Below are 13,578 nucleotides of genomic sequence, written 5' to 3'. Positions count from 1 at the left end.
CTCTTCAAAGGAGGGTTTATGCTGCGCTTTGTGCTAAAGGTCAACAGGTCGGCGGCCGGCGGCAGGCGCGAGATAAAAGGACATGAGGTATGAGAGAGGGAAGTGATGGAGCTGCAGCTGAATTCAGTGATCACAGTTTTCAAGGAAACTATTTAGTCCAACTTGGAAGTTCAAAATTGGATTAAAAAAATAAATAAAAGCCACAAATCTGCACTGCCATTAAACACACATCGCTGAGCACACTGCTGCTCTCGCTGTTCATTACACAGCTGAAGTTTACAGGCACTCGTCATGGGCATAAAAGTCGTGGTAATTTGGGTCTTTTAGTGACTTCTTTGAACTGTTGCTTTTCCAGTTAAATGATTGCGCAGCATGCATCTTTAATGACTTTAAAAAACAAGAATTGTGAGCTTGAATTTATTTTGGATTTTCTCTAATTCACACATAGTCAAAAGTCTACATACGGGCTCAAATATAAACATATATCATCACACCCAATATTTAGCAAGTTGACCACAGTTGGTAGCCACCAACAAGCTTCTGGTTCAATATGAATATTTGACACCTTTTATTGGCAGAATTGGTAGAGTTCATTCAAACTGGTTGGTTTCCTGGCATGGACATGGCTTTAAAGCATAGCCCACAAATCTTTAATGGGGTTGAGGTCGAGGATTTGTGAAGCCCATTCCAGAAGCTTAAATTTAGTCTGTTCAATTGTATCCGAGTTGCAAGTGTCTATCTGTTGATTTGAGGTATTTTTTGTTTATTATTTCATCTACTTTGGCCCAGAACATGATGTTACCACCACCATGCTTTACAGTAGGTTTGAAAACCTCACCTTTACTTCTCAAACACCTCTTATCACTGTGGCTCAATCTTTATCTCGTATAAGTCATAGTTTTTCTTCAGCAGTTATTTGGTGTGTCCATGTGGGCAGCTAGAAATTTTAGTCAAGCTTGACGGTGCTGATTTTGGAGAGGGGGCTTCTTTCTTGGTCAGCAACCACTCAGTCTAGTGACGTAAAACTCAATTCACTGTCGACAGTGATGCTGGTGTCTTCCAGACCTCAGCAAAGTGGTGACATATCCAAACAACAATTTTTTTGAACGATGATCTTGAATCTTGGATGACCTTTTTAGATCTTCACTGAGTTCTTTGGACTTCTCCATGGTTTTGAGTATGGGTCAGTCCAGTGAGTGCTGTCAAACAAATCCTTTTATGCTGGCAAAGAGGAACTACCAGTTCAAGTCAATTTTGATCACCAACAGTTAACAGGCCTCAGCCTCGTGAACTTAAGACAATGTAGAAATGTCAGCACCACTTCTTAAAGTATTTGAGTGAGTGAATGTACATGTTTGTCCTTGGATTAAACAAAGTCTAAAATAAATTCAAACGTATGCACCCAGTTCTTGTTACAATCGCAATGCGCCTGGCAATTCAATGTCAGTGTTGGTACAACAGATATTTTAAGTGTTTCTTTGCCACCTTTCTTTAAATATATTAAGTTACATTATCAACACAGAGCTTTCAACCAATGATAGACAACCTGCTCTTGGAACAATTACAGTGGACAATGTGGTTATAAGTAGACAGTGATGTGTGTTAATGTCTTATGAGGTCCATGCTGTGTAACGGTATGAACCCGACTCCCTCCGGCTCTTCTCTTCACGTCGCTGCTTTGTTTGGCCGAGCAGCTGAAACTAGATCCGGGGCTCACCGGGTCTCCTACCTTGTAATACTTGGCTCCACTTTCATTCTGAAACAGAGTCAGACTCTTGCTGTCCAGCCTCCAGTAATGTCTCTTCCTCTGCAAAGACAAAACAGGTCATTAGGGAGAATGCTTTGAATCTGAGTCCAGAGAGAAAATAAAAATCTTTAAATCTCTTTTAGTTTCCAGCAATCAAAGACTTTCCTTTGAAGTTTTGAGTGATGGATATGAATGAAAGTATCTGAAGTACATGGAACCTTTTCAAACAGTACTATATATAGGACAGAGTCTTTTTGTTGGCCAATAATTTAATTCCCTGGATGACAACAGATGTGTTCACATGATGCACTTAACTGGTAGTCAGTTTAATTTCTAGTAGAGCATTTGCATGTAGAGCATGTTTCCAGATTGTGTGGATATATTAAACCAGTAACCAAAGCTCAGTGATTAAAATGGATTTAATAATTTCTGCACTGACTTGATGAAGCACCTCGAACTTCCAGACTGCAGTGCTAAAGCCGACGTAGGTTATCAGTGCCCCGTGTTTGTTCATCTGCAGAAACTACCAAGCTAAAATTTTTGAAATTTGGCAGTGAGGTAGAGAAACTAAAAAAGAAAGAACCTTTTAAGTTTTAGTGCAGATTAACATCACTTTTATTACATTTTCTAAATACGATGCTGGGATTAGTGAAGGCACTCGTCCAGTTTGCACACCTCATTTAACTCCTACTGCGAGGCACATTATTGAAAAATGCTATTCACATGAGCCAGTTAGTGCTTACAGTGTGATGTACAAACGTTTTATATTTGCATTGTGTTTCATGTATCTTGTGTGTGAATATTGCCTATAAATGTTTCAGCTTTTAGTGTTTGTGTCTGTTTTTTGGAATTGTTTTGCTGCTCCTAAGAGCCAAAGGATTGGACTGGATTGATATTTTTACTTAATTATAAAATTAATTCAGATATTTCCTGCTTTTGTTGTTGTTCCTGCAAACAGACCAGCTGTGTTTATGTCAGGCACCCAAAGGCTTAAACAACCCACAAAAGACCCCTTAGTTTGTCTGCTTCATCTTACCAGGTTGTCGCGGTTGGTGTAGTGCACCAGCCAGCCTTCTTTAACCACTGTGGAGCTTTTTCTCTTGGTGTGTTTGATGGACTGGACCACACGCATCAGAGGGATGTTGCTGCTGGTTGACGGGCTGCGTGAAACCAAATAAAAACAAGCAAAGAAGCATTTTAAGGAAAAAAAACCCCACACAAAAATAAGATACTGATGAGAACGTCAAAGATTCAAATAAAAAAATAAAATGTATGCAAGTCTTTGGAGGAGTTCCTTCTTTTCTGTTCTCTAAAACCAGCTCTATGCTCTCTTAACATTGAACAGACTCGTTGTTTGTAGACTTCGGTTACAAACCACATGAGGGTGAGCCACGCTTGTGGTTTATTGCTGACAGAGGTAAAAACATGCCATCCAACACTGGACGCCACTTTGAAATTGTACCGTATATCCGAGAGGAATTGTTGTCATGTTCACATGACACATATCATGATCTCTCTACTTATGACAAAATATCCAATACTGAGGATCAATAGATTTTCTGATAAGGACAAATTAAGATTTTTATAATGCTATTTTAAACCCTGTCACCAGTTCCAGTGATTAGAGAGAAAACTGCACGAGTGGCGTTGAAGAAAGTCATCTGCTTCACCTGATTGTTCTGACCGTCTCGTCATCCTTCTCGCAGTCTGTGCAGGGACCCTCGAAGAAGATCTTGTCTTCGGTGGACTGCTCGTCCTGCTCGTCCATGCTATGACCTCCATCGCTGTTCACGTCGCAGTTGTCCACCTCCATTGTTGCCTCCGAGTCCACACCGGGACTGGCCGGCTCTGAAGAAACAGGAAAAACATGAGAGTCTGGGAACATGTCTTAAAACTTCCATCCCAAGATTTCACTGAGCTGCAGTTCCTCTAATGGCCAGCAGGGGTTGGGTGTAAAATGCCAAAGACTTGAAATGAAAACGCTTCTCAATCCACTTTAAAAAAAAATATGGTGTTATGGGGTGAGGGGCCTACAAGGGACCAAAAGGAGATCAAAAATACTCTGACGTGATCAGTGTAAAGTCTGAGCTCTGCAAACGTGAGATTTCTGTCTCCTTTATTTCTTATATAGACTCTTCACTCGTTTCATTGTCTCGTAGAGCAGGTCACCTACAGGAAAATCATTGTTAGGGTAATCAGGGAGCGAAATTAAGTCATCTTTTGTTTTCTATCAAAATAAACTTGCTAAGAGTTTGGTAGCATCAGTGCTGCAAAAACGAGACATTTTTTTGACATCACGTTGAACTCTGACAACCTCAGTTAAGCGTTTTTTAAATATTTTCTGCCTTTTAATAGACAAAATAACTGATCACTGATTTATGAGTGCAAGAAATTCTGTGTTGCAAGCTGCTCTTTAGTGCTCAGGGGGAATGAGCTAACAAAGTTTTGTGTTTTCTAATTTTATTTATTTAACCTTTTATTATTTTCTTTTGACTTCTTTTCAGTGTTAGTCAGTCATTTTAATTATTATTTAAATTGCTGTCTTTTATTGTTGTATGGAGGGCATGTGTTCCAATGAAAACAACATTTCTTGAAAGCAGCTGCTCAGTGTTGTAAATAAAGTCTCAATAAACACGTCGATTTAAGTCTCATCATTTAGGATGATATAAACTTTTTCCCAAACTAGCAAATACTAAAACTAGTTCTTGCTTTCGACAAATAAAATATTGTTTCAGTTAGTCTGAATTTTTTCAAAAGTCTAGTTTTTATTTCTTAGTTAGAATATTTCCTCACATTTAATTTTTAGTCTTTAAAATTTGTTTTAGTTCACTGTGAAACTTGTTTGCATCTAAAGTGACTCATTAAAGAATCATCAGTAAATTTTAGGTGTGCTTGGAGTTTTCTTTAAAATAATAATAAAAAAGGAAATCAGATATGGTGTTACAGATAAACAGTAGCCAGGGTGGGAATCCATTTAACTGTCCATTTAACGGTTTTGCTTTAGCCTCTGGGCACAACTGTGACTGTTTTATGGAATCTGGTATAGCCAACTTCCTGTTCCCTGTGCTGGTCAGAAGAACCTAATAGAATAAACTGTCATGAGATGGCAGCTGACGGCTTTGAGATTGCATTTCCTCCTTGGTCTTCTTTACCTGTATGAAACCAAAGTGTCCTCAGTGGTCAATAAAAATCCAACAACAGGAAGAAACTAAAAAGAGTCCAAGAGCAAATCTCCTGTCCTTTGCCTACAGCGTCAGAATCTGTCTGCAGATATTACATTTTGCCCACCAAAGGTTTCAGATGATTAAAGCAGTAAAAGTGAAACCGACTCACCTCCGTTAAAGTCGACCTCGCCGAGGCAGTCTCGAGGTACTTTGGCTGCACATCTCTTATGGCAGTTAAATTTACAGTCTAAAAAACAAACATACAAAAAACATATTAAACATTTTAAACTTCTTGACTAACCATGTGATGAAGAGTAACCGATGGTTCCTACAGACTACTGCAGAGTCTCTCCACACACTTCACGGGGCGATTAAGAAGAAAGTGAAGGACGGTTAGGACTTCACAGCAGATTGAATATCTTTGGAGTTTGGACTGTTGGTTTCTCTATTTTCTAAGATTTTCCCATGTGTGTGTGTTTTTGCGTGTGTGTCGTCACCTTTGCATTGCAGGCCCTGGCGGAAGAGGCCCTTCAGCAGGCGTTTGCAGAACTGGCAGATGGTGGGACGGGTGTAGGTGTGGACGGAGAAGGTGTGGGGGACTTTCACCCGACCCAGGACCATCTTCTCCATCCAGATGGGCCGGCCGCTCAGCAAGGAGTTGCGCTTCATGGCGCCCAGAAGAGGGCGCTGCAGAGTGGCGGAGAACAGGAATAAAAATTCGAAGAAGAAATAGGATTTAGTTTTCTGTTTATGCTCAGATTTCCAAACAGAGAGCAAACTGACCAATAACGCTTCAGTAACTCATTTTAGTTTCTATTTAAATTTGTTCTTCATGTAAAAACAAATCATTAAAAGACATCACGCTTAGACGCTGGAGGAAGAAAGTGTTTAATAATTCCTACCCTTATCTAGAGTATCTTTTATATCTGTAGGGCACTGCCATCCTGGAATAGACGACTTCCACCAGGACAGAAATGTTTTTCATAGAATCAAAAGTGATCATTGAGACCAGTTTAGCTTGATTTTCAGTGACCTTTCATCTCCCAGCAGGGCCTCCAGATCCTCTGACTGATGAGGTCAAGAGTTCAGATTTTATCTCAGTTCTTCTGCCTCTGGCAAAACTTCAATTTATAGTATTTTATACCAATATAGAAACAAGATACCCATCTGTGGATTCAGCTTTCAAATATAAACAACAAATGATGTAGTCTTCTTTTTTTCTCCATTTTTATGCAAGTTATTTTATTAATTACCACAAACATCCTGAAAGAGGCAATCAGCTAAATCTGGAAACAGGCGAGCCTGTTATGTTGTTGCGCTCATGCATGCACAGCTTCACGTGGGTGCTGGCAGACTTAACTACTGATTATCACAGTAAAGGTGCTCTGTGTTCGTAATGTGAACAAGAAGCACAAACCTGTGCTGAGGTGACTCACTCTCCTAGCACCATTTACATTTAAGGGAAAAGTATTAAATTTAGCTTTCTTTGTTCTTTTTAAATGCATTTTATGAGGTTTGCAGTTTGCCCTCCTGAAACTCCTTCTAACACGCAATCTGCTGGAGCTGATCGCCCAGCGTGCTGGTCAACAGCATGTTCTTGTTAGTCTGAAAAACTTTAACTCTTTATAGCAATCTACTGACGTCGAAGGAGAGGTCAGAGGTCAAACGTGATATATATGTGAGAATCATAGTTTCTGAGCTATGAGGATTTTTTTAAACCATTATGTTGGCCGGAAGCTTTTGGTGGATGTAAGCCAAATTTTAAGTTTTATCAGAATTCATATAAAACTTTTCGAGCTATCGTGTTCACAGACAGAATAACACACAAGCACACAAACGCTACCAAAAACAGTGAAGAGTTTGTTCTGCGTTCCGCTGTATGTGTCTGGATTGAGCTGCTAATGAATCAGAGTTAGGAAACCTTAAAGGAAACAAGTCCACCATAAGGCTAACACGGTGACACACAACTAGACACTCTCACACCCACATCTAAAGCCAACTAACACTCAATTAACCTAACGAGCGAGCATTTGGACTGCGGCGGGATCACCCAGCTGATCTTTAGGTCGTTTTTGGTCTTTGATTGATGTTTTTTTTTTTAGTTCTAAAAGGAAATGAAGGGAGTAATCAGAGCTTAAGAGGTTGATCTGAAACATCAAATTTAGAGATTTGCTCACTCATCGTGAAAGCAGCGCACAGACAAACTCTTTTCCATCCACGAGAACAAGAACAATGACTGTCCTTGTACAGCGTGCAGCTTGCAGGCCACTGTCCTGGCAGGAGCAGGAAGCATGTGACACAATGGGCCTGAATTAGTACAGAACAGTTGGATAATCAAACTTCTCACTTCACTGATTCGCCACATGTGCGTGGACCTCTAGACCTCCTAACAAAGTCCAAATTATCTGAAATGTCCATGTAGAAAGCGAGACTTCTTTAAGATCTGCTGCCCGAGCGTGATCACTCGTCGGGTCTCTTAAAGGAACAGTTTCTTTGTGGGATCTGTAAAATCTCGCTCGGCTGCTTGTTAATCAATCAGACTAACTGATTGTGCAACATGCTGCTCGGGTCCACTCAGGTCAGACACATATATGGGTCTGACTGTGCTCGGGTCCCCCTCTGATCTGTGTGCTTGTTCAGCCTGTGAGAATCTGACTGTGACTCTCTCTGCTTGTTGGCTTGAACCGGATGGAAAAATCAAGTGGTTTGCCTCGAGCCATCAGACAGAAAGTGCATGTGTGTGTGTGTGTGTGTGTGTGTGTACTGGGGCTGGGGCTGCACAACTGCATGTGAAGTCTGTGCATACATTTTAATACATTAAAAAAAAACAAAAAAAAACCCAACTAAAATGAAAATGACTAATGACAGATTTCGTGTGAGCGCAGCAGACCCACCTCCTCCTGCAGTGCTGGGGTGAAGTCAGTGGAAGGTGGACGAGCGACAGACAAGGTGGCGCCTGGCAGGGAGACATTTGACAGTCGCCTCTTCCTCACACCGCTGCAGTTATTGGGGATCTTGAACGCACACCGCTTGTGGTAGTTCTGTCCACATCCTGCACAGGAGAGGAATCATCGTTAAGATTCACAGTTCAACTAAAGTTCTGATCCCAAAGTTAATAAAGGAACCGAGTCCGACCCATGGCCTCTAGGAGACACCCCCAGTACCTCCAGCTCTTCCAGGATGACACCAAGGCCCTCCCTGGGAGGCATTCCTAGTCTCACCCTCTCTCTAAGCCCCAACAACAATCGAGAAAGATATGAATGATAGATATGATCTATGATTTCATTCTTTTGGTTTCGGAGCCACAGATAAGGGCAGAAATGCAGATAAACCTGTGAATCAGCAGCTTTGCTTCCATGTTCAGCTGCTTTGAATCTCTGGCTCTCTTCCACGACAAGCTTTTTATCCTGTCTTCCTTCTCTCTGCCCAACCAGTTGCGGCGGATGGCCGCCCCTCCCTGGTTCTGCTGGAGGTTGCTTCCTGTTAAAAGGGAGTTTTTCCTTCCCACTGTCACCAAAGTGCTTGGTCATAGGGGGTCATATGATTGTTGGGTTGTTCTCTGTATGTATTATTGTGGGGTCTGCCTTACAATATAAAGCGCTTTGAGGCGACTGTTGTTATGATTTGGCGCTGTATAAATAAAATTGAATTGAATATAAATGTCTGGTCTTGTGCTGCAGGAGGGCTATTTTGTACCTTTTGTGGCTAAAAAGTGCTGAGACTAAACCTCAGGAATGCAGATTCTTGATAAAACACGGCAGGGCCAAAGCAGAGCATGAACCTTTTATTTTTCTTACCAAGGGAATTTTAACCCTTCAAACAGGGCCGGGCTTTTAAGTCCTTTCTGTCCATTTTCTATGCAAAACCAGGTTACTCAACATCATTGGCTTATATGAAATATGGATACGGTTCAGTGAAGAAAATTTCATCCCTCAAATTAAATCTGTCTGTACGAGTAAGGGCACAGTGAGCCCCATTATTTATCAGATAAATGCATTAAAATGTGTCAGAGTATTAATTTACTCTTCTAAAGGTTCCTTTATGCCCAACAATCTTCTCATAGCCAAATCATCTGCTTAAAAACGCAGAATTTATTGAGTCCAGGATGTGGTTCAGAAAGCTGTTTACAACATCAGAAGCTTAAATGTGCAGGAAAAAAAGCTAAAATTTTCTTCCATCAAGGTTGTTTTTCTATTTTTTTTCTGTTGCTTCAGGTTTGGGAACTTTTCATTTTTAACCGTTTCAAACGTACAAGCGGAAACCAAACATCAGCTGCTCGGGTGTCTCTCTGCTCGGCATCACAACAGAGCGCCGAGATCAAAACATTAAATACTCTTTCTGAAAAATGACTGCAGGAAGTTGACGAGCCGCTGCAGCTTTAAAATCAGGTCTGAAAACCAGTGTGTGAATATCAGAGTGTGTATGTGTGCGTGCCTCTTTTTATTTCGAGGTGATGATTTGGTCAGCGTGGACGTGGTGGAAACCCGAGAAGCCACCACGTGTTACCTCAGGGAAAATAAAACTTTATGAGACGTGGTAAAGCAAACATGACATCACTGTGAACTCTGATGGAGGTTGAAACAGTCGAGTTTTATAGGTTTGAAGGTCCAGTTATCGGTCACTCAGAGGGAATAGCACACAGCCTGCCGGACTTCTATTACATCCCTGCTGAATCACTGACATCATTTCCCATCATAATGTTTAAATAATGAGGAGCCTATTTTAATGCACACACATCCTGTAAATGATTTCTGATGACTAAATCTGAGACTTTATGCTCATGATCGTTAGACTGCTCTTAGAAGGCCTCTTTCCTCTTTAACATTTTCCAGTTCCTACTGGGAGAATAACCCAAGTGCAATGGCTCTATTCTGAGCTCCGTCCAGAGGACCGAGCCCCTCACCCACTGTCTAAAGCCCGGCTCAGCCCACCCACCTACAGAAGAACATCATTTTGGATGCAGTGATTTGCCAATCATTTGTTCAGTCACTAACCAGAGCCCATGACCAGGTGAGGGTAAAAGCAGTTTGGTACAGCGCTCACATTGCTGCCAGTGCCACAGCGACCTCCCTCCCTCCCCCCTAACTCGGGGCTAAAACTGTACCTCAACCCAAGAGTGGTGGCAGAGAAGCACAGCCTCGGACTTTAACGTGCTGACTCTCATCCTGCTCGCTTCACCAAACCCCAAATCAAACACCAAACCAGATCCCTGGCAGGGTCCAACACTCACTTTGAACATGCAGCGGGCACAGCCATGAAAGTCTGCTAACAACATGTTTTTGCTGAAAATGGAGAAAATGAGACTTTAAAGTAAGCCAAGAACTGTAAATTCAAAATTCACTGCACAAATATATTTGTTTCTGGTCATTTTTGGGGCAATTTTTTGTGTGAATTTATCTCCAAAAAACTAATCTCTGGCTCTACTAGAGCAGCTTTGCATGTTTCATAGTTCAAAATAATCCTGTTTATTTTATAGGGAGCCTTGGTGCAGTCCCTGTTTTGTTTTATTCAGCTCCTCCGTCTGTAAGGCCACCTGTCTCTTCCTTCCATTAGAAAATGTTTTGTGGGACTAAATGTTCCGACCACCCTTCCTTGAAAAGCGTTTCTGGGAATAAAATTTCCTGGCACAGGGAGCTCTATCAGACCCCTCGCACATCCTCCATCTCGAGTATGAGCTCTTGCCTTCTGGCGGGAGACGGCGAGCCTAAAATGCAGACTGAACTCTTTTAAAAATTTATTTTTGCCCACATCCATTAAGCATTTAAATAACAGCTTTATAATGTTTATTATTTCTTTGTGAAGACAGTTTCTGCCACAGCATTTGAGTCTTTGACTATTTTTTCTAAGGGGACAAAGTACATCACAGCATATCAGAGGAAAAGTTCTGAGAGTTAGAGCTGTGGGAGTAACCCCTTCCTTGAAAAGACATTCCTGGGACTAAATGCTCCCGGAATAAAAATACCTGGGACGTAAAGTTCCTTGGACAAAACTTTCAGCCACTGTGTTAGAAAAACAGTTCCCGGGACTAAAATTTCTGGGTTCTCCGAGCGGAAACGGACATGTCAGCAGCAGTAAAAGCACAGAAGCTTCCTGAGTGCTTCCTCACCTTCACATTTCAGTCCCTGTCTGACGAGCCCCCACAGCATCTCCCCGCAGTCATCGCAGAAGGCCGGCGCCTTGTAGGAGTGAACGTACAGAGTGTGAGGTCGGATCTGGAAGTCCTCCTCTGTGGCGAGAGCTGAAACAGAAACACACACACGCAGTCAGACTATGACTGTCTCTGTGGGAAGCTTTCCACCCGCACCAGGAGGAGATGGTCCACCAACACGATGATGCTCGGGCTCCGAGCATGAGCGTATCAGAATTACAATCTGACAAATGAATTTACCGCTAGAAATGGTCACACATACACTAACTGTCAAGGGTCTGGCACGTCTTTCTGGCGTTACAAAACTAGAAAGCCTCACATGGAATAGTTGTACCCTGAAGTATTATTTGTCTGAAGTTACACAGGATTTAAAATATGCAAGTAAAGAGAAGAGAAAAGTGCTTAAATCAGGCTGAATTGTGAACTTTTTACATTTCGCTCTTCAACCTAACACACAAAAACATTTTTATTGAATGTCTGGTTTGCATTTTCAACCTTTATTGCATTTTTTGAAAATGTTTCATCTGCTTTAAATGTAATGTGTATGTACTACATATATACACAACCACACAAAGCATTTTGTGTTGCTTGTGTGTATAAAAGCCGGAAAACAACTTAACCGAGCAGCAAGAATCACACTAGAGCCGGCTTCATCTTGATCGCTCGGCGCTCTGGTACCAGCTCGAATGGTAACAGTGAAATAAACCAGCTGAGCTCTGCAGGGTTTTGCAGCAGTAGCAGCGAGAGGTGCATGAGGAGGAGGAAGTGGTCGTGGGTTTGCACCCTGTGTGGTTGCGATATGTTTTCACCCTCCTGTGTAATTTAAACCTGGCGCGGCTCTGCGTCTGGGTGTTCGGCTGTAAAGGTGTCAGTTTTAGTTTTCACAGCCCAACCCGTTGACACGAGTCAGGAAGTGACAATCCTATGCACAATATTATGTTTAGAGCGAATGGGGTGACCCAGGGAGCCGGCGCTGGCGGAGAGGAAACGAGATCTGTGCCAGCCTCATTTTACCCGGAGGATACGAAACTTAGGCAAAAATAAATAATAAAGATAAAATTTAAATGTTTAAAACTTACCTTTGACTTCAGTGTGAAACCCAAATACAAGATTTGAAGATTTATTTAATAACGGACCGTGTTTTTCATTAAAATATATATATAAAAAAATATTTTATTCTTACTGCAGATTTTAAAGTTAATCTCTTTATTATTAGCTGGAATCATTTTTGCTTCTTTTTCATACCTTAAATGGTCCTGAGCTCTCCTGAAGCTGGAGTTTAAGAAAACAGGTGCAAACTAACAAATATTAAACCATGAGTTATAGAAAGTCCTAAAAAATCCCACAAAAAACAACAACATGCAGATGTAGGTGTGTCTTCTGTTTTTGCAGCATGCTTTCTTTCTTTACTCATGCTTATTTCATTAATGTCTGTGCATTAATGAAGATCTCAGGGACATCATCTACTTGTCTGAAAATTAAGAACTTAAAAACTGGGAAAGACTCAGCAGCTACCAGAGAAGGATATACAATCATTATTGACAAAATTTAAAAGAACTTTATTTATACAGCACATGCTCAGTCCAACAAGCTGAAGCATGAAATTCAGAAGAGAAAAAAAGAGAAAATTAAGGTACACTCAAGAGAACAAGAAAAGGGGGATTCAGTCTAAATATAAACACTAATAAAAGCACTAAGGGGACAATAAAAGCTGGACTCTCTCTCAGTCTTCTTCTAAACAATCCAAGAAGAAAAACGTGACCATTTCAGAACTGAAAACAGGAGAAGAAGAAGTTGAAACAGGAAACAAAGCAGTCATGCACGTTTTCGGCATTCTGTTCAAATGCTGCAGAGATCTTGCTCTGTGCCATCTCAGCATCTCCATCCTCGTGCATTGATGCATCGTGTAGACACTGCTACATGTGTCAGATCACAGAAATCAGGTGTACGACGAGCTGAAACGCCACCACAAGTGCACCACGGGCCTGCAGCTGTGACGACATTTAGCATAAAATCCCTGCAAGGCCGCAAACTGGCTGGCACGGGGTGATCAGTTACACCAGATCAGCTACATTTAAAATTAAACTCCGACGGGGTAGGATTGGAGTGATGGGCTGGGGATGGGTAGGGCTGGAGTATTACTGGCTATGTATGCACACTTGATTTTATCACTATTTGGAGTTTTGCATATTTGATAAATGTTTTTAATTCGAACATTATGTCCACCTGCTGAGGGAAAAAAAGAAAACGGACTTAATTCCTTACCAGAGAGCACCACCTCGATCAGGTCGCCCTCCTGGATCTCCTCAGCGGAGGTCAGACGCTGCAGGATGTTGTCCGAGCTCAGGTCGTGACGGAAGAGCAGGATCTTGTCGTACATCCCAAAAAATCCACATTCAGGAAACTGAGGAGGGAAAAGGGGAGGTGTTATTGCTCAGAGTTCACGTGGCACAGACACACGGGTAGTGTTAAACGTGCTGCACTATTCAAAGGTTTTAGGGACTCTAGGTGACTGCATT

At 41.6% G+C, this 13,578-nt stretch overlaps 1 protein-coding gene across 2 annotated transcripts in view; it reads right to left on the bottom strand.

Moving 5' to 3' along the window:
• The window catches only part of LOC116329513 (serine/threonine-protein kinase D3), a 54,301-nt gene that overhangs the window by 8,734 nt on the left and 31,989 nt on the right, over positions 1 to 13,578 (bottom strand). For both annotated transcript variants that reach the window (XM_031751543.2, XM_031751544.2), the window contains exons 3-10: positions 13,325 to 13,463; positions 11,018 to 11,149; positions 7,806 to 7,963; positions 5,409 to 5,598; positions 5,081 to 5,158; positions 3,418 to 3,595; positions 2,784 to 2,907; positions 1,730 to 1,807 (exon numbers count right to left, since the gene is read on the bottom strand). In XM_031751543.2, the coding sequence (XP_031607403.1) occupies positions 1,730 to 1,807; positions 2,784 to 2,907; positions 3,418 to 3,595; positions 5,081 to 5,158; positions 5,409 to 5,598; positions 7,806 to 7,963; positions 11,018 to 11,149; positions 13,325 to 13,463 (1,077 nt within the window). The remainder of the gene's footprint in view (positions 1 to 1,729; positions 1,808 to 2,783; positions 2,908 to 3,417; positions 3,596 to 5,080; positions 5,159 to 5,408; positions 5,599 to 7,805; positions 7,964 to 11,017; positions 11,150 to 13,324; positions 13,464 to 13,578) is intronic.

This window comes from Oreochromis aureus, linkage group 15 (genome assembly GCF_013358895.1).
Source record: "Oreochromis aureus strain Israel breed Guangdong linkage group 15, ZZ_aureus, whole genome shotgun sequence".
NCBI lineage: Eukaryota > Metazoa > Chordata > Actinopteri > Cichliformes > Cichlidae > Oreochromis > Oreochromis aureus.
This window is presented reverse-complemented; position numbering and strand designations above follow the sequence as displayed.